At 37.6% G+C, this 27012-nt stretch overlaps 1 protein-coding gene across 1 annotated transcript in view; it reads left to right on the top strand.

Moving 5' to 3' along the window:
• Window positions 1-27012, top strand: part of IRAG2 (inositol 1,4,5-triphosphate receptor associated 2) — a 94079-nt gene that overhangs the window by 43819 nt on the left and 23248 nt on the right. Inside the window, 7 exon segments of the mRNA XM_087442668.1 lie at window positions 4110-4224; window positions 4652-4814; window positions 11509-11570; window positions 12687-12767; window positions 14057-14153; window positions 15985-16132; window positions 16910-16991. Coding sequence (XP_087298794.1) covers window positions 4110-4224; window positions 4652-4814; window positions 11509-11570; window positions 12687-12767; window positions 14057-14153; window positions 15985-16132; window positions 16910-16991 — 748 coding nt within the window.

Below are 27012 nucleotides of genomic sequence, written 5' to 3'. Positions count from 1 at the left end.
AAAAAGAGAAGACAAATAAATAAAATAAAAAGTGAAAGAGGAGATATTACAACTAATGCCACAGAAAAAAGCAGATCATAAAAGACTACTATGAACAATTACATACCAACAAATTGGATAACCTTGAAGAAATGGATAAATCCTAGAAACATACAACCTACCAAGACTGAATCAGGAAGAAACAGAACATCTGAACAACCAATAGCTAGTAAGAAGATTGAAGCAGTATTCAAAAACCTCCCAACAAAGAGAAGCTCAGGACATGATGGCTTCACTGGTGAATTCTACCAAACACTTAAAGAAGACTAACACCAATCCTTTTGAAGCTCTGTCAAAAAACTGAAGAGGAGGGACCACTTCTCAATTCATTTTAGGAGGCCAGCATTATCCTGACACCAAAACCAAAGATACTATAAGAAAAGAAAACTACAGGCCAATATTCCTGATGTATATAGATGCAAAAATCCTCAACAAAATACTAGCAAACCAATTTCAACAGCACGTTTAAAAGATCATACACCATGATCAAGTGAGATTTATCCCTGGGATGCGAGGATAGTTCAACATACACTAATTAATTAATGTGATACACTACATTAACAGAATGAAGAATAAATATCACATGATTATCTAAATTGATGCAGAAAAGCATTTGACAAGATTCAATACCCTTTCATGATAAAAATATTTAAAAAACTAGAAATAGAAGGACGCTACCTCAACACAATAAAAGGCATATATGAAAAGCCCACAGCTAACATTATACTCAATGGTGAAAGACTGAAAGCTTTTCCCCCAAGATCAGAAACAAGGCAAGGATGCAACATAGTACTGAGAGTCCTAGCCACAGCAATTAGGCAAGAAAAAGAAATAAAAGGCACCCACATTGGAAAGGAAGAAGTAAAATCATCTCTGTTTGCAGATGACATGATCTTATATATAGAAAGACTCCACAAAAAGCTGTTAGAACTAATAAACAAATTCAACAAAGTTGCAGCATACAAAAATAAGTTACATTTTTATACACTAACAATGAACTATCGGAAAAGGAAACTGAGAAAACAATCCCATTTAAAATAGCATCCAAATGAATAAAATACTTAGGAATAAACTTAACTAATGAGGTGAAGACTTGTACACTGAAAACTGTAAGATATTGCTGAAAGAAATTAAAGAAGATGCAATAAGGGGAAAAATATCTTGTGTTCATGGATTGGAAGATTTAATATTTAAAACATCCATGCTATCCAAAGTGATCTACAGATTCAATGCGATCCCTATCGAAATCCGAATAGCATTTTTTACAGTAAGAAAAAAATGCTAATATTCGTATGGAACCGCAAAGAACCCTGAATAGCCGAAATAATCTTGAGAAAGAAGAACAAAGCTGAAAGTATCACACTTCATGATTTCAAACTATATTACAAAGCTGCAGTAACTAAAACAGTATGTTACTGGCCTAAAGACAGACATATAGACCAATGGAACAGAATAGAGTGCCCAGAAGTAAACCTATACATATGTGGTCAGCTGATCTTCGACTAGGATGCCAAGACTATATAATGGGGAAAGGATAGTCTTCTCAGCAAATGATGTTGGGAAAACTGGATATCCACATGCAAAAGAATGAAGTTGAACCCTTATCATAAACAATATACAAAAATAAACTCAAAATGGATTAAAGACTTAAACATAAGGCCTAAACCTTTAAAATTCCTAGAAGAAAACTTAGGAGAAGGGCTTCATGACATTGGTCTTGACAATGATTTCTTGGATATGACACCAAAAGCACAAGGAATAAAAAAAAATAGACAAGTGGGTCTACATCAGACTAAAAAGCTTCTGCACAGCAAAGGAATTAACAGAATGAAAAGGTAACCTATGGAATGGTAGAAAATATTTGCAAACTGTATATCTGATAAGGGGTTAATGTTCAAAATATGAGGAACGCCTGTAACTCAATAACAAAAAAGCAAATAACCTAATTTGAAAATTGGCAAAAGACTTGAATAGACATATTTCCAAAGAAGACATACAACTGGCCAAATGTTATGTATATGAAAATATGTTCAGCATCACCAATCATCAGGGAAATGCAAATAAAAACCACAATGAGTCATTCACAATGGTGAATGAATCACACCTGTTAGGAAGGCCATTATCAAAAAAAGACCCAAAAGATACCAAGTGTTGGCAAGGATGTACAGAAATTGAAACCCTTGTGTACTGTTGGTGGGAATGTGAAATGGTGCAACTGCTATCGAAAACAATATGGCAGTTCCTCAAAAAATTAAAAATAGAACTATCATATGATCCAGCAATTCCACTTCTGGGTATACATCCAAAAGAATTCAAAACAAAATGACAAAGAAATATTTGCACAACCATGTTCATTGCAGCATTATTCACAATAGCCAAATGTGGAAACAACCTAAATGTTCATCAGTGGATGAATGAATAAAGAATTTGTGGTATATACATACAATGGAATATTATTCAACCTAATTAAAAAAGAAGGAAGTTTTGCCACATGTGACAACATGGATGAATCTTAAGGACATTATGCTAAGTGAAATAAACCAGTCACAGAAGATTTCAAATCAAGTACTGCACTTATATGAGGTATCTAAAATACACCACATACCACCTAATAATGTTTTGGCCTGTCAATGACAGGCCACATATACGACAGTGATCCCATAAGATTAGTACCATAGGGCCTAGGTGTGTAGTAGGCTATACCATCTAGATTTGTGTAAGTACACTCTACGATGTTTGAACAATTGCGAAATTGCCTAAAGACACATTTCTCAGAACATATCCCCATTGTTAAGTGACACACAACTGTAGTTAAACTCATAGAAGCAGAGAGTAGAATAGTGGTTTCCAGGGGCTAGGAGAGGGAGAAATGGTGAGTTGCTATTAATGGGTATAAAGTTTCAATTATGCAAGATAAATAAGTTCTAGAGATCTGCTGTACAACATTGTGCTTATAGTTAAGAAGACTGTATTGTACACTTAAAAATGTGTTAAGAGGGTAGATCTCGTGTTAAATGTTCTTACTACAATTAAAAAAAAGAAAAAACTGACTATAAGCTATTGAACAATGCTCAGTAGAATATGTGTTTAAGTAGTTTTTATTTTGCTTATGGTTTTGTTTGCTGGTTTACCATAATGGTGAAGCATTCTACGAGACCATCCTTTTCTCTCACGTGGTCCTTCTTGTAATCAGGGCTGAATTTATGGCCTGACTATGTTTTAACATTTGAGAAGTACACAGAAGGCCTAAACCTGACAGTGTCTTCCTCACTGCTTTGAGACTCCTAAAGTTTATCATCCCTTTGAGCTAAGGTCCTTATTCAGGTCAAACTGTTGCCAGATAATCCTTGATATATTGATACATAGTTTAAATAATCTTGTCAGCTAACGGAGAGCAGATGCATTTTTATATATTTTGGGGATTAGGGTTGGATCCAAAAGGTAACATAACACTAAGAGATTTGGGGTGAGGAAAAGGAGAGGGGAAAGGCTTCAGAAAAGAGGAGACTGGAGTGGAAGTACTAACAGCTAGCTCTCATCTGTGTTTGGCAGCAGCCCTTCTTGTGCTCATGGCACATATTTATACCATGATTGACAACTCTAAAGGAGAAAGACTAAGGTCATGAAACAAAGCTCTTATTTCTTTTCTTTTCTCTTTTTTCTCCTCCCCCCCTTTTCTTTTCCTTTCTTTTTCTGAAAAAGCTAGCTGTGATGTATAAATATTGCACCTGTCACAGTGACCTCATTGTAGCGCCATCCTCTAAGCAATTGGTTACCGATGCTAAAGACTGTGAATGTAGCTTCTGGAAAACTGAACATTCCAGTGTATACTAGGAAACTAAATGTCTTTATTTATAAAGTGAGGCTATCAGGCCATGTAATCAATATGATCGCTTTAATAAAAATTCTATATTTGTGAGGCATTTATATGTAGGTAAATACTTTCACTTTTTCCTCTCATCTCTGAGGAAGTATATTGTTTGAATTTGTCACAGCTTCCCAGGGATGACTCTTAATTGAAATGTCACTGACAACTTGTGGTTTGGACATTTTTTTTTTTTTAACTCTAGGCAGAAACGACTAGAAGCCATTAAACAACTGCGAGAAGATGCTGTCAACCAGGAAGCCGATCTCAGGGAGAAGGTCCAAGAAGCCAGCCAACGGTTGGAGGACACAGAGGAGCAGGTAGGATGGCCTTTGACTACATTATATTCAGGGGAAGTCTCCTCAGATATATTAAAACCATGAAGTAAAGATGGAGGAGGAACAAAAAAAACAAAGAGGAACTGTGAAGTTCAGTCCCTGGTGACTAGCAGAGAGCGGAGGAAGTAATGGGGGAGTTGTAAAAGAGGCGGTGTCAACAGCCTGCTGATGAAAGAGGTAACTTTGCAGAAAGAGGCAACTTGACATATCAGGACGTTTACCACTGTAGAAATAGCTCAGGCATACGAAGCCCATGCAAACGCAGAATTGCAGAAGTGCAGTAGAGGCTTATCACTTCCCTGAGAAGAAAAGCACATTTTCAGTTTCGTGTGCATAATAGGCGCGAGCCCTCAATTGCTTTCTTTCCTGGCCAACCTGCTAAAATCCAGTATTAACTGTACCAATCCAGGTTGAGGATCGAGATCGGGCAGCCCACGGTGCCAGTGAAAAAGCCAAGTCTCTGCCGCATAAATTAGAGGAAACAATTTTGGAACAACGGAATCTGCAGGCTATAAATACTGAGTTAGTGAACAGTTGCCAGATACTTGAGCAGAAGACAAGGAAACTGAAAAGTGAGTAGCAAATATCTGTTTTGTCCCAGTTCAGTACACCCCGAGGTGGGGCGAAAGGACTACAGCCATTTTTCTAGATTACAGCTGCTGTGTTATTACTGCATTTATGACCATGAAATGGTTCCAGAAGGCAGTCCTGTGGGCTTTCAGAGAGGTTTGCCTAGTGGCTAGCTCGATTGATTTAACCATTAGCTTTTCCTTTTCGTTGTTTATTACAAGTTGGATTTGCCCATGACTGTTATTTCTCTAAAAATGAAATAAAACTTCTCAATATCCGTAAAAGTAAACACGGAAAAAAATCTTCTATGCATGGGATATTTGAACTTGCTAATTGTTTACATATTCTACCCTGATTTTATTAACTAGTTTGTACCCATCTATGGAGGAAAGGGCCCTATTTTCTTCTAAGTAGTAATTTTAGGGTTGGGCAAAATACATATGAATTCAATGTGTATCAAAACAGTAAATATATGTGAAAAATTTTTTTACATTTTAATGTGTTCTTTACATATATATTTTGTTTTAAAAATTAGAATATTTGTCATTTTTCTGTATGACCTAAAAGTGGATAAGTGTTTACTAACGATTTAGGTGAGAAGAAAATTGTCAAATTAGAGATGTCAGATTATTTATAAGCTTATTTTATTCTAGAAATATAGTTTGGTAAAAATAAAGCTTATTTGTTTGATCATTTATCAGACAACTGCTTTTGTTCAGCCAGCTTCTTGTTCTGTCAGCATAAATGTTCTTTTTATAGAAAGTTATTGGTTTGGGTAATAAACAACTAAATATAAGCTTAAGGTAAGCTAGAGATAGAAATTTTCAGGCTTGTGTTTGTTTTGGATTTATTGTACGCTTCCTACTGGTATCTGGGAAAGCTGTTTAAGAGTTTAAAAGACTTGGCTAGTCCTAAATAGCAGTGGTTATTCAACATTTTATTATTATTTTTAAATCTTGTAGAACTTGCTAGTTTTCAGTAACTAAGTATCAGTTTACTTTGCTTCACTCTGTCAGACAATGTAAAGCACGCTTTAAATTACGTAATCTATATGTTATTTTATAATTGCTCAGAGAGCCTTGGAGAAGGTTCCCTTGTGATTAGAAGTGTTCACGTTGAGACATGAATAAGGCATTCCAAATTTGGTTTATAATGTGTTTGCTTTAGGCACTGTGCTTAGGACTAATCTTTTGGTTCAGTTGTATTTACCTTTTGAATAAATCATTATTATATACCATAGTTTTATAAAACTAAGAATTTATCTCCTCTCCAACCTCCCATGATTTCCTTGTAGTACCTTCTTTGAAGAGTCAACTTTCATAACTTATCCCAAAATGTACATTCTTGATAGTATGAACTTGCTATTGTCTTCCCAGTTTATCCTCAGGGAATAATTGGTCCAAATATTATTAAAAACAGAATATGAAAGCTGCCCTGGGTTGTGTGCATGCATTTTTTTTTTCCTGGCTGGATAAAGTGGGTGGATGCCTCCTTTTTGTCTTGAGTTGCCCACAACCTGCCTGCCTTTATGAACCCCTTTCCTTGTTGGTATCTTTTGTTGCCCAGAGAAGGCATCCATATCAAGATTTTGCTCGTAAGACCATTTGCTCATGAGGATCTTTCTAATAATGCCCTTAAAAATCAACCTGCGCAATAAGAGGGAAATTTAGGTAGCACATATTTTTGAAATGTTCTATATAGAAGATTTTCCAGAAAGACTGTGAACAAATGTCAATGAGACAGAAACAGTTATCACACAAACACATCCTCACACATTCTACCATGACCACCGCCACCACATGCTGTTTGAATTCTGAGTCAGACATTTGAGTTCTGAGTCAGAAAGTAAAACTATTTAAATCCATTTAGTTCTTCTGAAACTTTCTGGTTAGCTTAATAAATTCATTAATTATTTAAGGCGATTGCTTTCTGCTTTATCTAAGAAAGTTTCATTAGCAAATTGTGGGGGGATGTTTTGTCCAAATATTCAGGTCAATGACAATGTTCACAAGCTGGAACTAGGAAGTTGTTTATGATGCTTGATTAGAAATCCTGAACTTAATGTTGAATAAATAATGTTGCTCAAGTTTTCAATTGCCACCAGGACTGGCCTGATTTATGAGGTAATTAGTGTACAAGCTTGCCTCCATGAAATGTGCCATTAGAACTGCTAAATTTCTTGAATGGTTACTTATATGTTTTCTTTCTTCTGCTTCTTACCTTCGTATGTATCTAAATATCTTGTTAACAAAGGCAATACTGGATGTATAAATGGGTGTTTGCTCTAAAAGGGAAATAAAAGAACTTCTTAGATCTAGGGTATGCATCCAACACATTAGGGTGAATCTATTATACACAGACGTGGACTACTTGATCTAATCCAAATTATCACCACTTTACTATTCATCCTCTTTTTGACACTATCTAACATGAAATCTTCATTAAGTCACTGCTTTAATAGACTGTGAGAGAATTAGAAACCATAAATATTTCCTGGGAGAGAGGCTGAGAAGCTCCTGTATATCACAATTCCTTGTGTGAACATAGTGTCTGTATATGAACTTGATAGTTTAGAGAAAGCTTTCACCTAGATGATTTCACAGGAAACTCTCTTCTAGTTTGCTATTCTTAGCCTGGAGGGCATGAAGTATGGGACAGATCACAGCCTTATGGCTTTGATGGTGGATGCAAGATGAGAGCCACATGGCCTGAGCAGTCAGTACACAAGAGGGAAGTGAGACAAGAAAGGGGGATTCAGGTGATTGAGATACTCAAAGATAGGTGTTGGGTGAGGACCAAGGAGAAACCAAAGTCAAATATAGCTGTTGAGGGGGGCCTAAGTTTTCCCAAATGAAAGATGCAGGTATGGATGAGATAATCTAGGAGGCAGTATAGCGTCATGATTAAGATCATGGGATTTGAAGTGAAACAAACCTATGTTCTGATTCTAAGTCTACAAAAGAGAAGCTAGATAAAGTTGGGCAAATCACTTTACCTCTCTGAGTCTCAGCATCCTCTTCCAGAAAATGCAGTAGTTGTTAATTTATAAATAACATAATAAATGCAAAACAGTAGCTAGTGCTGGGCCATCCTTGGTACAGTCTCTTCTGCTAGAACATGTTTCTATTACATGAATTACTTCATTCACGGTTGACAAATGGGTACTGACATGTTAGTATAATACGGAGGTTATATTGTTTCATTTACGGTTTTCCTGGGAATAGGATGTGGACTGGTAGGAATAGAACTATATCCTTCAGCAGGAAAGGAAAAAGTCCTGAGCTTGGCAGCTGACAGGCAGCAGGGGCCCTTTCAGCTTTATTTTAAGGAAATTAAAAACAAGTGTCTGCACCTGGGCCTCCCTCCCCAGAGAAGTGCCGCCCCAGCCTCGCAGGGCTCTGGCTTGTGGCAGATTGTACAACCTCCTGCGTTCATTTTAGCAGCCCCACTGCCTCCGAGTTCCACTTCCATCTGCATTTTCTTAGCACTCTACCAGCTCTGTGCCATTTAGAGTGTTATCAGCATTTCCACTCTGTTGTTTTCATGCATTTCTAGTATTCTGTGGGGCAACCTTTAGCCGTTTTAAGATGCATGTCTTGGTGTTCCGAATAATCTTCCTAGGTACCAATAATTTAATAACTGTGTTTGTGCTCTGGTTACAATGTTGCATATACATTTTTAGTGCTCTCTTCCTAACCGTATTTATCTCATAAACCCTGTTACCTTTATTCTTATAATTTTTAAATTATTCTTTATTGGTGCATAATTAACGTATCATAACATGTTCAGATCTTAAGTGTACTGGTCAACCAGTTTGACAAATGCACATCAAAACGCAGAACTTCTGTAACTCCAGATAGTTCCCTTGTGCTACTTCCCAGTCACTCTTCCTCCCCCACCGCCACCACAAGGAGCAACCGCTGAACTGATTTCTATCACTGATGAGTTAGTTTAGCTTATTCTAGAATTGAGTTATACAGTATGCACTTTTGTGTGTGTCTGTCTTCTTCCCCTCAGCGTAATATTTATCTATGTCATGTTCATCAGCGATATGCCCTTTTCATCGTTGAGTCGTATTTCTTTATATGAACAGTCTACAATTTGATTATCTTTTCTCCTGTTACTGGACATCTAAATTTTTTACCGTTTGAGGTTGTGATGGAGAAAGCTGCTGTGAATATCTGTGTGTGGGTCTTTGTGTGGACTTAGGTTTTTATTTAACCCAGGATAAATATCTAGGAGCAGAGTTGTAAGGTCATAGTGTGGTTGAAACTCTAGCTTTTTAAGAAACTGCCAGACAGTTTTCCATAGTGTTTGTAGCATTTCAAACTCCCACCAGCAATGTGTGGAAGTTCATTTGGTGGTGTCAATAATTTTCTCCATTCTTCTGGGTATCTCATTGTGATTTTCATTTGTTATGCTGATTGGCTATTACGTATCTTCTTTGTGAAGTATCTAAGTCTTTTCCCCATTTCAAATTAAGACATTTGTCCTTTTGTTATTGAGTTGCAGAAAATCTTTACAGATTTTGGATGCAAGTCCTTTGACAGGTATATGTGTTGTGAATTATTTTCTCCTAGTCTGTGGTTTTCAATGAACCCTGATATTTTTAATGTACAATTTTATAGAACATGAGGTAACACATATATTGTGTTATAAAAGCCCATACTCTATAAATGTCAACCATCATTGATAGCTAACATTCTTGCAGCTCTAATATGATGGTTTTGTTTTTCGATAGCCCATTAATTGCAAGGCCTTTGCCTGAAAGACCTTATTTCGCAGTCATTTAGAGAGTTGTTTTATCTCAGCTTTCTTCAAAGGCAGCGTATCCAAGACACCTGGTCCCATCCTACATTACAGATGGCCACAGCAGGGGACATAGTGGCCATTGTTTCACTTTCTTCCATGTGAAACCTAAATGGCCCAGAGACATGGCAGGTCTAACTCCAAACACATAGGCAAGAATGCAAAGGTGGATGTAAATTAGTCATAATCCAGCTTGTTTTGCCTTATGAAACATATGGAAATAGTTGCTGCACATTAGACAAAACATCTGCTGAAATAAGGTTTTCAATTTGAATGCTTTGAGATGGACTATTTCTAAAACCTAAGATTGCCTGGTGAGAGAGCAGATGGGCAATTTAGACAGTCTTATACTAACTCTTTATTTCTTCTGAAACACAAGCTTAATTTGGAAATTCAGAGACAGTGTTTTGGAGAAACACGACCTTCAGAAACACAACGTTGGCCACTTCTGAAAGCTTCGGTTGCTGTTGCTTAGATACAGGTCACGAGGGGGGCAGGGCCTTATTTCTTAGTGCAGTGAACACAGAGAATTTTAAAAAATTGAATCTTTACTAGAGTTCTAAGTATTAAGAATTAAAAAAATTTTTAATTACTTAATATAATAGAAATATTTTTTAAATATATTTTTCCTCCTAGTGGGCCTAGTAACACTATGTCAAGTTTAGTTGAGAAATAAGTTACTTCTACAAAAAGATATTCTTACAAAATAGAATTTTACATGGATAATTTTCTACATAATTGAAGCTTGGCAGGCCTTTTTTCCTGAAAAAAATTTAAAATTAGATTGTGTATTTCTTTTCACATATATTAACGTTATTTTTATGGCTCAAAATTTCTTCAGGCTATTGAAATATAAAACTGTTGGTTTTTAAAATAAAAAGCACCAGATTTCTCTGTGTTTTGGACACCAGCGTATCTGCTGTTAATTTTCCTGGCTGTTAGTGATTAAAAAAAAAAATAGTGGCAGCTATTAATATGCCTCCATCTAGCAGAGCTTCCTACCCTCATTAAATTTTTCTTTTTAATCATCTGTGGGCTGAGAAAACAGTCCAGTCAAGCCTGTGAGAATTATGTATAAATTCAGAGCCCACTGTCTGATTGGAAGTATGAGGATTTGCCACATGAATAAAGGGCATAGATATCAACATCTATTTTGGTCGTTCAAAAGATTTGGGTCTATTTTCTGGGTCTTGGCTATATTTCAGAGTATGAATTGTCAAATAAGTCATATGTTACTATGAAACTCAAACAGTTAAATAGATATTTTTTCACATTTCCATTATTCCAGAGGTGGGAATTTGGAAGTTACTGGGAAGCAGATTTCAGTTTAGAAAGACAAATAGTTTTAATTTCACAAAAGAGGATGGTGAATTGAACACTGCCCTGTGAGTCTGATCTCAGCTCCATGAGTAACCAGTTGCCATTTAAATCCTCTGGACATCAGTGTTCTCATGATCTCAGACCCACTTGTAGGGCTCCCCGATTCCAGGGCTCCACTTCCTATCACTCATAGCTCAGGCAGAGGCTTATTGGAGAGAGGATTTCCACATGGGCAGGTGGTTGGACTGAATGACCTCTAAGGTGTATTCCCATTTTAAGACTGAATAATTCTATGACTCACTTCTAGAAGACAATTCATTTGCTTCTGTCAATGTTAAATTTAAATACCCACGTGTAATAATGGTTTAGCTACTCCTTGCTGCTTTGGGCTCCTTATTTTCCGTTTTCACAAATCCTGAGTCGAGGATGTCATTCTCAGAAGTTATTGTTTTTCTTTCTCCTGTCCTCAGGCCTCAAATTTAAAGCTGTTAAAAGTTTATGATATAAATTAAGGGAAAGGGGGGTTACAAATTGTCATATTAAGCTGGTTATAAATTCTCTTTATAGCAACAATTGAATTACCAAGAAAGAAGTTAATTAAAGGACGACTCCATGGCTTGCTGTTTCAGGTAAAAAAAAAACAAAAAACCTCCAATGTTTGTGTACTGTGGGGAAGATGTCCAATTTTTATAAGGTTTTGAACATAATTTGTGATATAGAAGAATTTTAAGCATAAATAACCAACTTAGAAGAAAATGCTCTGATGGACTTTGTTCTCTCATGCACTGAAAGCATTTAGCAAAACAAGAAGGGAGAACTCACATTAGTGAGTGGCTCTTAACAACAGCTTTCAAAGAGGAAGCCTTTCAGAATTTACCATATCTATTAGCAAAGGGCCAGTTTTTTAGTCTTAGGCACCTCCTTTCTGATACTCTAGAATGTGTGCTCTGGAAGGGGCTTTGATGGTTACTGTCTCTTTTTTCTCTCTTTGAATTAAACTTCCAACTCCTTTCTGTCTGGATATCTCAAGATATCCATGGTAGAGTTGAATGCATTTCTCTCCCTTATGACATTTGGTGAATTTCTCCTTTTTGTTCGTAAAGGAAGAACATAAGGAATAGCAAGGTTGGCACTGGAGGAGGGGACTGGAGGAGGGAAGAAAGAAGGGTGACATTTGCATGTATCTGTATCTAGGGCGTAATGCAGACACATCTGTTTAAGTAGAAAAAAAAATTATTCATGTGGGAGATTAAGCTAGGCAGAGTGCCGAAAAAGTCCTCTACAAGAAATTGAACTAGAAAAACTTCCATATCTAAATATGCTTTAATCATCTCAAGAACACCAATAAAATTTTCCATTATAATGTAGCTATGATAGATAAGTATCTACCTCTTGGACTAAGGCCACAATTTTATTGCTATAAAATTTTCACAGGCACCATTTTCACTACTCTGAGTTACGTCTCCAACAAGCTTCTTTGGCCTCTGCCTAAAGATTTCAATGACAAAGCCATTCAGTTTCCTATTCCCCATCTATGGACTTCTTTCCTAGAACAAGTAATGGGGAAAATGCAATGAGAGGTTTATCTTGACAAACTTGTTCCCTTAAAGTAAAACACAAGATAAAGAACTAGTCCATTTTACCCTCCTCAGGTAGCATATCTTCTCTGAAGTCTAATATGTCTTGTATCTTTGACTCTTTCATTATTCTGTCTTTGAATACACTCCACCATCTTCTCATGACAGAGCTGTTTAGATGAGGAATTTCCTCACTCTGATCGCTTGTCCTGCTCAGATAGATTTCAACAACCTCTTCAAGAACAACTGGTAAGTTTAATATTTTTGAGATGATTTAAAATGCCAATTGTGAATCAACTACTATTTCAAAATAGAAAGTTAAGTCCAGTATGTATTAGTAGTCTTAGAACCCTACACTGCTTCTCTTTGAGCAAATATCAGATGAAGCAATGGATCTCTATTTTTTCCTTATCACACGCATGCACACAATCCTGGTAGACCCTAAGAAATGGTAATATTTAAAAATGTTTTTTGGACTATTATAAAGAGGAACTATTTAACTAAGCTTTCTCCTGACGTATATCTCTTTATTCAAAGCCTTTGTTTATATGAAAGTGTTGATTATTGGGAATTGATGATGTTATCATTCTGTTAATTATTGCACTGTGATTTTTAATAAGAATTATACTTTAAGCATAGGATATACATTTTTTATTATTATTTTTTCTATTGATATCTTAATCGTTTATAACATTGTGAAATTTTGGTTGTACATTATTGTTTGTTAGTCACCATATACATGCCTTCCTTCACCCCTTGTGCCCACCCCATACCCCCTTGCCCCTGGTAACCACCATACAGTTCTCTCTGTCTGTGTGTTGGCTTATATTCCACATACGTGTGAAATCATGCAGTGTTTGTCTTTCTCTCTCTGGCTTATTTCACTTAACATAATACCCTCCAGGTCCATCTATATTGTTGCAAATGGGATGCTTTTGTCTTTTTTATGGCTGAGTAGTATTCCATTGTATATGTATACCACTTCTTCTTTATCCAATCATCAGTCGAGGGACACTTGGGTTGCTTCCACTTCTTGGCCATGGTGAATAATGCTGCAATGAACATAGGGGTGCATAAGCCTCTTTGGGTTGTTGATTTCAGGTTCATTGGATAGATTCTCAGTATTGGGATAGCTGGATCATAGGGTATCTATTTTTAATTTTTTGAGGAACCTCCATACTGTTTTCCATAGAGGCTGCACCGGTTTGCATTCCCACCAGCAGTGAATGAGGGTTTCTGTTTCTCCACATCCTCTCCAACATTTGTTGTTTTTTGTCTTGGTGATTATAGCCATTCTAATGGGTGTAAGGTGATATCTTAGTGTTGTTTTGATTTGCATTTTAAGCGTAGGGTATAGCTTTTGATCAAAAGCATGAAAGCTTTGTTACTTGGCATGATTAACTTTCTTCCTGACCTCTCTCGAAGAGTTATTTGAGATCAGTGATAGTCTTTCTACCTTTGGAGATGAAGGGAGTAGATTATGAAATATGTTATGTTACAGCCTTTACATAGCTGATACTACTTGATTTTCTGTTCAGAAGCAGTGTTACCATAAACGATATAGCGGTCAAGAAGCAAGAATACATCCGACACCCCTGACCTTCAAACATACGTGCTGGTACACACCTCTGCTGGGTAAGCATGGGTAGCCCCTCTCCTACGCCGTATCAGACATAGCTGGGGTAGGGTTCTTTTTGAAAGGGAAAAATAATTAATCACAATTACATTTGTATAGGAAGAGTTGTTGAATACTGGATACTTATCCCTAAATTAAGTTAATCAACTTATGTTTGAGCACCTTCTCTGTGCAAGGCTCTATGTTAGGTATAATAGAGAATAAGTCCTAAAATAGCTCACAGGTTATTGGAGAGATAAGACCTGGGCTCAGAGAAGTTAGAGAGGGTTCCATAGAAGAAATGAGAGTCGAACTAGGCCTTGAAAGATGGGTTGCATTTGAAAAAGCAAAAAGCATGGAAAAAGTATTCCAATTGGGGAGAATGACATGAGGGAAGAAAAAATAAACAAAACCCAAACCAAAACAAACACTTAAGAATGCAAAAGCCTTAAGTGTTTGAAGAAGAGTCAAAGCTGGACAAGTCATTTTGGAAACAGGAGTTGGGTTGGGATACAGTAGAATATAAGTTTGGAGCAGATTGTGGCTCGAATTGTGGATTATTACTCACTGCCAGGTCAAGAAGAATGAACTTTATTTTAGGAAATGCTCAAAGTAGTGACATCTCTCATCGCAACCTGGATGTGGTTGAAAGCAAAAGTTAATGGCAGTTCCGAAATGACAAAAGAAGTGAGATGATTATCAAAATAAATTTAAGAGGGAATAACAAAGGAGGTAGAGTGATTTGTGGATCATTTCAACTAGAGAAGGGAAAACTACTGCCACTACTAATGGAGTGGCCATTTTGTGTCAGACTGTAGATTAGTCTTTATAGGAAGGATTTTACTCACAGTAACTCAGTGATAATACAACACGACTACAACAACAACAGCTCTTAAAGTGCATGCTGTGTGCCAGGCACACTCCTCTGCTCTTAACCTATTGATTAACTCATTTAATCCTTACCACAGCCCTATAAGGTAGATGCTAAGATATTTCCCATTTTAAAGACAAACAGAGGAATATTAAATTAGTAATTCACCCACGGTCATTTGTCACTTTATATGTAAGTAAACTGAGGCTCAGAGTGGTTTAGTTATTTATCCAAGATCACACAACTGGTATGTGGCAGAGCCAGGATTTGAACTAAAAAATTGTGATTGACTCCAAAGCCTATGTTTTGTCTATTAAACTCTGCTGCTTCCAATACTCAGAAAAGCACATAACAAGATGGTTTCCTCCAAAAACAAAAAAACGATTTGTCATCATATTTCCTGCACCACTCTGATGGGTTCCAATCACAATACCTAACTATTTTCTCTTCATGAGTTAGTAAACTGTTTCTGTAAAGAGCCAGATAGTAAATATTTTAGGATTTGCAGGCCATGTGGTTTCTGTAGCAACTATTCAACTTTGCTGTTGTAACACACAAACAGCTATAGACAATACTGAATGCATGGTGTCGCGGTGTTCCAATAAAACTTTATTTGCAAAAACAGGCGGCTGGCTGAATTTTGCCCTCTGGCTGCAAATTGTTGACCCCTCTAGTCACTTAATAGGCAAGGAGTTTTTGTCTCCCTTCCCTACCCCCACCCCTGCTTTAAAAAAAAAAATTGTCATTTACACCCTATATAACTAGGTGTCAAGTTTAGGGAAGGTTATGTTAAAATGTTAATGGAATTGAACTGACTTCTGCTTTTTCAGAAATGGTCCAACCTCTCAGGAGGGAAAGAATTCATGTGTGTGTGTGTGTATATATATATATTTATATATATTATATATATTTATATACATATATAAAATATAGTTTGAACCAGAAATAAATTTCTATTTTTATTCTTTTCTGTTCTGCAGATGCCTTGCATCTGGATAGTCTTACAGCAATTCCAAGACTGGAATTGACACCTTTCTCATATGTAGCCAACGGAATCCATGCTTCATGTGAAAGGCTCAAATATGGAGAAATAGATGATGGTGCTTTGGATGTGACTAGAAGACACAAGTAAGTTAAAAGAGCAAAATATACTTACCCTACTCTTCGTGGGTGGCCTATTCCTATTGCCTAAACTTTTAATCAGTTATTTTTTCACATCCTGAGATCATAACATCTTGATCGTGGAAGTTTTATTGTGGAACTTCTCTAACTTGTGAAAATTGGCAATTTTAAAGCAAAGATGTCTCTATAGTTTTCTTAAAGTGCAGTTTTCTTGCTCTTTTGAATTTCGTAATATCCATTCTAAAATGTAAAAGACAAGTTAGGTTACCTAAAACGTTTCCCAATTTTTAGGAATATACTATATAGTGCTAAGTTAATGTATTCAGGTAGGTTTTGATCATATTTCTTTTCCTTCACACTCAAGGTTAACAAGCCTTTGGGAACCTACCTCTGTCCCCGCACCCACCCTCTCCCAGAGCTCATCTGCGCTCATTTACCTTTCTAAGTACACACACCCACCTTCCTTAGGACAAGCTCAGAAATATCAGTGGAGTTTGAGAGCACTATGCACCCCAATGAACTTTCCTATCTGTATCGAGCGTGAGGAAGCGAGGCTTTGAATTGCAAATTCTTCATTTTTATTTTTGGCTAGATTCTCTATGGTTTGTAACCTCTCTCTGATGAAGGTTGGAGCTCTCTTCCATTATGTCTTACTTAAGCCATGAACTTAATTGGAAATTTGGTAAAATTGAGGCGGGGGATGGGCACTATGTTATAGTTCGGTATCTGCTAAAATTTGCAGTTGTTCCACCTGTACTAAGGAATTTTACTATCTATTGGCAGGTGCCCAGGCCCTGTAGCTGGCCCCCTTCCAGGAACAGATCTTTCAGGTTGCCTCAGGATGAATGATGACCTAAGTATGGAAGTGAGTATTGGACTATATTTCAACTTCATCTTTAATGCTATCATATCCTGGTTCTCTTCTATGGGTATTCTTTTTTTTTTCTTTCTTTGTTTTGTGAGGAAGATTGGCCCTGAGCTAACATCCATTGCCAATCTTCCTCTTTTTGTTGAGGAAGATTAGCCCTGAACTAACATCTGTGCCCATCTTCCTCTATTTTGTATATGGGACATCACCGCAGCATGGCTTGATGAGCGGTGCGTAGGTCCACGCCTGGGATCTGAACCTGCGAACCCTGGGCTGCCAAAGTGGAGTGCGTGAACTTAACCACTACACCACCGGGCCGGCCCTTTTTTTTTTTTTTTAAGTATCATGGACTCTCTTATAGCAAATATGAGTCTTATACCACAAAACTCAGATGCGTGGGAAATGTCAACCTTTGAGGGCAAGAAGTTAAAATTCAGTCAATTGAGTGCTTTCTACCCCTTCTATAGTATAAACTCAAGTGTATACAACCAAAAGGAGATTTTGATGAAGTGTGCTGAACTTTTTATTTGAGAAGCAGGCTGGTTTGGGACTTAAATTCACTAATGGCTATAAGAAGTCTCAGGTCCCGTTGACTCTCTAAGAATTGAGGTCAAGGCTAGATAACCTTTGAGGTGCTGGTACTTTATAAAAAGTCACAAAGTAGAGCAATGCCCAGAGAGTATACATGGCTGCAATTAGGTGCTAATGGTACTTCTCTACCCAAGAAGAGAATAACAGTAAATAACTGAGGTCACTTAGGCAAACTCCCCAGGTCATGGAGATGTGTCTGGAGCACCTTCCTCGAGCTACAGTCTGAGCCTGAGCTTCATGATCTCTCAGTCAAAGGGAGCAGACGGTTCTATTTGGGATCTGGCAAGCCATCATTCTTTCTTTCTTTCTTGTCTTTTTTTTTTTTTTTTTTACAGCTTCATTGAGATATAATTCACATACCAAACAATTTATCAATTTAAATTGTTCAGTTAAATGCCTTTAAACATATTCACAGAGTTATGCAACCATCACCACAATCAATTTTAGAACATTTTGATCATCCCAAGAAGAAACTTCATGCCCATTAGCAGTCTATCCCTATTCCCCCCTCCCCCAAACCCCCAGCCCTAGGCAACCATTAATCTACTTTCTCTCTCGATAGATTTGTCTATTCTGGATATCTCATATAAATAGAATAATATAATATGTGACCTCTTGTGACTGGCTTCTTTCACTTAGTATAATGTTCTCAAGTTTCATCCTTGTTGTAACATGTTATCAGTACTTCATTCCTTTTTATGACTGAATAGTATTCCAGTGTATGGATATACCACATTTTGTTTATCCATTCATCAGTTGATGGGCACTTGGGTTATTTTTACTTTTTGGCTGTTGTGAACAATGCTACTATGAACATTAGTGTATAAGTTGTTGTGTAAACATATGTTTTCAATTCTTTTGGAGATATACCTAGGAGTGGAATTGCTGTATCATACCATAACTCTCTGTTTAACATTTTGGGGAACTGCCAAAGAGGTTTCCAAAGCAGCCACACCATTTTACATTCCCACTAGCAATGCACGAGGATTCCAGTTTCTTCATGTCCTTGTCAACACTTGTCTGTCTTTTTATTTTTTTATTTTTTATTTTTTTGTGTGAGGAAGATTGGCCCTGAGCTAACATCTGCCAATCCTCCTCTTTTTGCTGAGGAAGACTGGCCCTGGGCTAACATCTGTGCCCATCTTCCTCAACTTTATATGGGACGCTGCCATAGCATGGCTTGACAAGCGGCGTGTCGGTGCGTGCCCAGGATCCGAACTGGCCAACCCCGGGCCGCCGCAGCAGAGCACACGCACTTAACCGCTTGCGCCACCGGGCTGGCCCCACTCGTCTATCTTTTTGATTATAACCATCTTAGCGGGTGTGAAGTGGTATCTCACTGTGGTTTTGATATGCATTTCCCTGATGACAAATGATGCTGAGCTTCTCTTCATGTACTTGTTGGCCATTTGCATATCTTCTTCGGAGATATGTTTACCCAGATCTTTTGTGCGTTTTTAAAATTAGGTTATTTTTCTTTTTAAAACTGAGTTATACGATTTGTTCTTATTCTTCTTTTTATGTGTGTGTCTCCGACATTTCTCTGTTCCTTAGCCATCCTATTGAGTAGCTAAGAAAAGGAAAGAAAAAGGAAATGAATCTATGTTGCTATTACTTAGCAGCTGTTGTAAAGTTTTAATAGGAAGTTGGACTTGGAAGCTTACAGGATGTTTGGTTATTAGTAATTTCCCTTTTATCTGGCTCTGATTTCACCAAGAAGGGAGAAGAAACAAACGTCAGTTGTGTAACAGGTACTTTGTAGGAAAGCGTTTCCACATGCCGTGGTATTAATCCTCTCCACAACTCTGAATGGTAGGTATTCCCCGCTTTTGGTAGAAGAAGAAACTGAAGTTCAGAGAGGTTAAATAACTTACCCCAGATCACTCAACTAGTAAGCAGCAACCCTGGGGTTCAAATTCAGGTTTGTCTGGCATCAAAGGATAAGCCCTTTTCACAACCCTCTTAGTACACTGAATTTAGACCTTTCAATCAATAATCACTCATAGTTACCTTGAAGGTGATTTTTTTGGCTAAGAAATGTGCTGCCTTATGTATCTAACAGGACCTCCTAATCCACCCTCATTAGGATATGTGACTGAGTTGTTTTGTGTATGGTCTCGATACCCATTAAGAAATCGGAGCTAAAAGAGATTGCCATAGAAACTCCTATCAGACGCTCCTGGGGAAATGTACAGGTCCCCTGAAGGTTTCTTGCTGTCTTCTGTGCTGTTTCTTCTATAGTTCCCAGGAACCAGTCTGTCTGCTGTGGATAATACCACCAATTCTCACCATTCCCTTTCCAGGTTTGTGCTCCGTGAAGATTCTGTGCAGCCTGTTCACTGCATGATTCATTCCCTCATGCCTGTCCCATGAGCAAATCCCTACCTCCCATCCCTTCATGCCCCCCATGCCCAGCTCTTAAACAAATAGAAAGCTCTCCTTAGAAAATGGTTTCCTAAGCATTCTCATTAAGTACGGGGAATTACAATGAAATATGAGGTAAAAATTTAATCCTTGTTGATTCCTGTGACCCATAAATCTTGGGGTTTTCTTAACTCCTTGGCTTTAAACTATAGGATTTTTGTCGCTGTTGAGAGCTTTCATGACAAACAACTTGACCTGGTATTCAAGCCACTCTCTAATCTAGTCACAACCTAACTTTCCATCCTTTTCCCATCACTGCCTTGCAGTGGTCCCTACACGTTAGCCAAACCAGGTAGCGTGTATTGTCAGAATATATCACACAAACCTGTTTATGCTGTTTTCTCTACCCGGAATACTGTACTCCTTCCACTTCTCAAAGTTCTATTTGACCATCAAGGCCCATTTCAATAACCAACTGTTCCATAAAATCTTTCTTGTGGTAGCGAGAAATGGTGACAGTCAAGCATCTCTAGCCCTTCTTGAGGTGGAAATCATAATGGATTAGGAGGTTTTTCCTAATCCATTAGGTCAGGTTTTTCCTGGGTTCTACCTCTGTGTAACTCTGGAAAAATCATGTCTTTCAGGCCTCAGTTTCCTCGTTTCTCAACATTCCCACTCAGGAAAAAATAAGTTTGCTCCTTTCTTTTATTTATTTATTTATTTATTTTTTTGTGAGGAAGATTAGCCCTGAGCTAACATCTGTTGCCAGTCCTCTTTTTTTGCTGAAGAAGATTGGCTCTGGGCTAACATCCATGCCCATTGTCCTCCACTTTATATGGGACGCCGCCACAGCATGGCTGGACGAGCAGTGCGTCAGTGCACGCCCAGGATCCGAACCTGTGAACCCCGGGCAGCCAAAGTGGAGCATGCGCACTTAACCAATGTGCCACCGGGCCAGCCCCTGCTCCCTTCTTTTAGACCCCAGTAACTGTTTGTCTTCCACTCATGGTCACCCGTATTCCGGGTGCATTGTAGTTCTTTGTTTTCTTATATTTATTCCAGTATTAAATTATAAGCTTGGTGGAGAGTGCCTTTGTTTGACCATTAACCAGTGTGCATCTAGCATCCTACATAGATGTGATGTCCAGTGGCTGTTCTATTAATGTTTGTTGAGTGCCTATTTACTTATTTATTTTTGTGCTCCCTACAGGGTCTATTTAAAACATTGCGAGTGAGCCCTCAGTGAACTTATTGAATTGACAGCCTTGCCCTATTGCTTTCTAACTCCCTTCTTTGGACTGGTGTTCCTGAGAACTTGAGATTTTTTTTTTTTTATTCCTCTTGCATATTCACAAAGAAAGCTATTTTCTAGCATCTTTTTCAGACAGCACAGTGTAAAATAAAAGTGAACATCGGTAGTCATAAGAGGGTCTTTGGGTAAGCAAAGGACTCTAACAAGATTAATATCTCAAAAAGAACATCTCTTAGTAAAATAATTCGGGGCCCAGTTTGAGACTTTCTTGGGGAGAACAGAGCTCCTTTACGGACCCAGTGAAATTCATTTATTTGGAATATTTTAAGGTCAAGAGGAAAGAAGGAAATAAAATATTTCCCATCCTTGTCTTTTAGAGATTCAGACTGAAATATTTATGGAAGAAATGTTTCTGATATCTGGAATTTGGTTCAAAACAATGCGGGGGTGGGTTTAGTGGGTGATAGTATAGATGAAGCGAGATTGGCCATAGGTTAATAATTGTTGAATCTGCAGAATGGGTACACATAGGTCAGTTATTTTATTCTGTCTACCTTTGTATTTATTTCACTTTTTCCCAGTAATGACAGAATTTTCAGCCACATAGCATAGGCTTTAGAATCAAGCTGGTCTGGATTTAAGACTGATTTTGTTATTTATTAGCTGAGTGAACTTGGACAAGTGGACTAACCTCTCTCAACTTGCTTGTGTGCCCTGTGAAACAGAGATATTACTTTGCAAGATTCCTTTGAGGATTCAAATACACGTGTACACATATACATATATTACATATATACCTACATATATACATATCTGCAACGGCTAAGTTCTGGCCTTGCCAGTCCATGGAAACAACCAAGCAGGTCATATTTAGAGGAAAGATAAATCTCAATGCTCTGCTTCTCTACTTGCTGATGAATAGGAAGGCCTTTTTGTTTCATGGGATCCCTTCTCAACATTTCCAAGAATATCTAGGGTTGGATACCAGTATATCCCAGTGTTCTTCAGGTCTCACCAATTAGTGGGTCCCAGGGAGAGACACTCATCCTCCTGAGAGATAGTAGGGAAGGCAGTTGGTTTCTCCATGCGTCTCTGCAGTCCTTTTTGTTCACTGTCCACACTGCCCACAGGCCCGGCCTGCTCCACTGCTGATCTTTTTGCAACTCTATATCTGGACCTTTGGTGATCTCCTCTCCCTGGTCAGTAGAGAGATGACGCTCCCTTCTTGTTTCAGCACTTTCAGAGAGGGGTCCTACTGTGGCGTTGAGTGGACTCCCTGTGATGCGGTTGTTAAAATTATCCTCTACTTTTCAAGGCGTAGATAATCCAGCAGGGCTGGGATACACAGTGATCAGTAGCACAGTCTCCCACTGAAGCGAGTATTGCTGCTCCCATCAATAGTTAGATCCAGCTGTTTGTTTGGCCCAGCTTCCTCAATTCTTCCTCATTCTTGGCAACTTTTCTCGGGGGCCCAGTGGTCTCTCCTTTCCTTTTTGTTTTTGTGAGGAGGATTAGCCCTGAGCTAACATCTGTTGCCAGTCCTCCTCTTTTTTCTGAGGAAGATTGGTCCTGGGCTAACATCCGTGCCCATCTTCCTCTACTTTATACATGGGATGCCTGCCACAGCATGGCTTGATAAGCGGCACGTCCGTGCCTGGGATCTGAACCTGCGAACCCCGGGCCGCAGAAGCAGAGTGTGCGAACTTAACCACTATGCCACTGGGCAGGCCCTTCCTTTCCTTATTCGTTGCACCCACAATTGAGTGTGAACAGCAACCAAATGGTTCTGGGCCTTTGCAAAACTGGACATGTGATTAAGTACCTGTGTGTGCCGGCAAACACTCCAAGAATTAAGAAGTTTCATGAAAATTCTATGACCACGAAACTGATTCTCTCCTCTACTTACTCCAATCTCAGATCTGACAGCACCAAGACATTTTATAACATATGTAAAGTACCTGGTTCATAGTACACACTCAGAAAACAACAGCTGTAACTATCACCCAGAATTAGAATTATCAGCAGTGTGAAGCTCAGAGGACACCTTGTCAGAGGTGAGGGGATATGAAGCTGAATTTCTGTTTTTCCTTTTGCTGTTAAAAAAAAATCACATACACCAAATATTAAGTGTCTTGCCATTCCTTTGAGGTCTCCTTCATGTTATTACATGTTTTTGTCTAAGATATACTGCCTCTAAGAGGAGGTGATTTGTTAGGCAGAGGACAGAATCAATTTTAAAATATCTCAGAAGATCTGGCCATTGTCCTATTCTTTCTGTGTGTGGGTGTAGCATTAATAACCTTGGAGAATAAATAACATTGCTAATTGCAAAATTGGGACATGTAGATATTGACTGATAACTGTATTATAAATGAACCTCAAAGTGGTGGGTGTGTCCTGTAGATCTGAGGGTGTGGTGTCCTTTTAGTTAGAAATTGAAAAAAAAAAAGAAACCTATGAGGAAATTTTGTTTTGTTTAGGTTACAGCAGTTGTAATCTTTAGACGTTCAATTTTACATTCCTTCTCTTTTTGGAACGTTGAAACCGACACTGAGTCAAGGATTTTTTTTAAGTTGGAATGAAATTGATCTACATAGACTCCTTTTATTCAATTTTTCTTTTTTTCTTGGAAACCCATAATGATTTGAGTAGCATCAATTGTCTAAAATAGATCTAATAGTAAAAATTACATTGTAACATGAATGTTTATTAGTGGAAGGGTTTCTGATCATAAAATCCAGAGATAAAGTAGCATTTTATCTAGAAGAGCAAAAATAAAGTAACCCCGGGAGATTATCTAGGCCTATTAATTGCCCTTATTAATATCTTAAAAGTTATTTCTTATTGTTCTTCTTATTTTTCTATCTATATATTGAAATAACAGGCGCGCACCGACACGCTGCTTCTCTGGCCATGCTGAGGCTTTGTCCCACATACAGCAACTAGAAGGATGTGCAACTATGACATACATCTATCTACTGGGGCTTTGGGCAGGGGAAAGAAAACAAAAAGGAGAGGGATTGGCAATAGATGTTAGCTCAGAGCTGGTCTTCCTCAGCAAAAAGAGGAGGATTAGCATGGATGTTAGCTCAGGGCTGATCTTCCTCACAAAATAAAATAATAATATTAATAAAAAATAATAAAAAAAAATAATGAAATAACACTACTCTGTGTGTGTGTGTGTGTGTGTGTGTGTGTGGCTTGCTTTTGCTGACCCAGCCCATGGGAGAGTCTGTCTCCCTTTGTTCCATGAGTACCTTGGCTACCCCACCCTACATTAGACTCTTACTGTCAAAAGCAAATGGGCTGGACCACAGATTTCCATGTAAATGTTATGCAGGTTGATATTTGAATGGCTTAGACAGGAAGAACATTCTTCCTGCTCTATGCTGTCGGCATGTGTTGGACTCATTGACTTGAGCCCATCTGCTACATGTAAGTCTCTCATCTGAACTTTCTTTTCTTGCTTTTAGTCAATTTTCTGATTTTCCTTGGCTTTAAAATATATCCAGTGGATTATATTTTTCATGATCTGCCCAGGTCTCACAGTTGTTGTGTGTGGGTTAGGTTCTCCTGTGAGTCGGGATGCTGGTTTAAATAGGAGTGACTTTTGAAGCTGGAAGAAAAGAACATAATTGTGGAAAGTTTTTGCTGAGTTATCTCCCACCCCTACTCCACATGCACAGACACCCTGCGGGGCTATATCTCCAATTTTCACTAACTATAATCCTAAATTTGAAAAAAAAATCTTCTTTTGTCTGGTTATCCTTGTAAGAAGGAAAAAACATGTTAAACTAAATTTATGAAAATCTAGGATTGAGATATCTTATATATTCATTTGTTTTCTAATCAGTGAGATTTATAAAGATTAATGCATTGAGAATAACTTGCACCTGTTTCAGAACAAAGTAGTAATATATGGCTACTAAATATATTTCTTCAAAATCATAGAATTATTACTTATTTAATCAGTAAATATTTTAAATTTATCAAAAGGCTTCTCACTAAAATGTTTCACATCTAAGGTGTAGGATAAAAGAAGGGCTTACACAGAGTATTACAGCAAATGAGACTCATTTGTAATATAATGGAGGCAAACTATATTTTTGTTGTATTTTATTATTTTGACTTCAAATAATAATTAGACTTTTTTTTTTTAACAAAGTTTGCAGAAATGATGTGTTCCCTTTTCCCTCATATTGGAAACCAGTTTAATTAAATAGAAAAAAATTGCATTCTTTTTCATACCTCTTAAATTCAAATGCAAGTATCCATGACCCTGATAGGTATAAGGTCTTTTTCTGACAAAATTAGTTTTTTAGTTAGTGCAATATAATTATTATATATTATATATTATATATGTTGTTAATTATAGCATAGTAATAGGTGTTATTTCAAGCCACACAATAACAACTTTGTATATGTTATGGAGTGTTAAATGGGCCTGATTTTTTTATTATTAAGGACTCAATCCTTGTTAACTTATGAAGTATGATACTCAATGAAACTGAAGATTATTTAATTTTTTCCTATTTTTATAGATTCATTTCTTACATATATATTGGAATATAGCTACTAATACAATCTATTTAAATATTTCAAGGATAGGACCTTCATTTAACTACCTATAATGCATAAGATACAATTTCTCTTCAAAAGTTAATTCAAATATTACTCCACTCTATTCTGTTCTGTGCATATTACTTTCCTCTGTGGAATGCTGCCTATAATTTATGAAGTATTTGTTTTATGTATTTGTCTTCTTGACTGACCTACGAGCCCCTCTGGAACAAGGACTGTGTTTTTGTGTGTCTCCAGCCTCTGTCACTGTTCCTGGCACAAAGTGCGCCTTTGATGAAAGTGGTTGAAGTAAATTAAACTGATGTCATGAGGGGTTTCAGTCACTTATGGTCTGACCCAAAGACATTTAAAGCAGAGATGAAATGAAGTAAAAGAGAAAAGATTGCCCAACATTGATATATAGGAGGATTTGGTGTACATTCTTGCTTTGCAAGTTTGTGGATTTTCCTAAACATTTGAGGTGAATATTTAAAAAGTTTATATTTAGGGAGCAGCCCTGTGGCATAGTGGTTAAACTGGGTGTGCTCTGCTTCAGTGGCCCAGCTTCACGGGTTCCCAGGCACAGACCTACACCACTCATCAGCCATGCTGTGGTGACAACCCACATACGAAATAGAGGAAGATTGGCACAGATGTTAGCTCAGGGCTGATCTTCCTCAAGCAAAAAAAAAAGAGGAAGATTGACAACAGATGTTAGCTCAGGGCAAATCTTCCTCACCAAAAAAAAAAAAAACAAAGTTTATATTAACTCATCTACCAGTCTAAGAAAATAATTGGGAAGTCTCTGCCTCTCCAGTCACCTGAGTTAGGGTATCTCAGAGACAGTTTTGTTTACAGTGGAGAAGGCACTGTCTTTAGTCTAATCTGAGTTTAGAGGCTGACACTACCATTCTGAATACTCCTGGGAAATTACTTTATTCATTGGCTTTCTTTCCTTACCTGAAATAAGTAAACCTTTTCTTGCTAAAACCTACAGCATAAAGTTGTTGGGAGAATTAGAGGAGTTGATACATAAAAGGGCTTTTGTAAATTTTAACATGCTGAACAGATGTAAGCTGCTGTTGTTGTCTTGGGTAACTACATATTCACAGACACTTGCTAAACCTTTGCCTTTCTGTGACTAGATCCAATATTATTTTGGATAGATCCTAAATACTGTGTATGATATACAGCATCCCTCCACTGAAACCTGTTGCTGGTTGTGGCAGTTAATAAGAAGTTCTATGTTTG

Source organism: Ceratotherium simum, chromosome 17 (genome assembly GCF_057802395.1).
Source record: "Ceratotherium simum simum isolate JZ-2026a chromosome 17, ASM5780239v1, whole genome shotgun sequence".
In the NCBI taxonomy this organism is placed as follows: Eukaryota; Metazoa; Chordata; class Mammalia; order Perissodactyla; family Rhinocerotidae; genus Ceratotherium; species Ceratotherium simum.
This window is presented reverse-complemented; position numbering and strand designations above follow the sequence as displayed.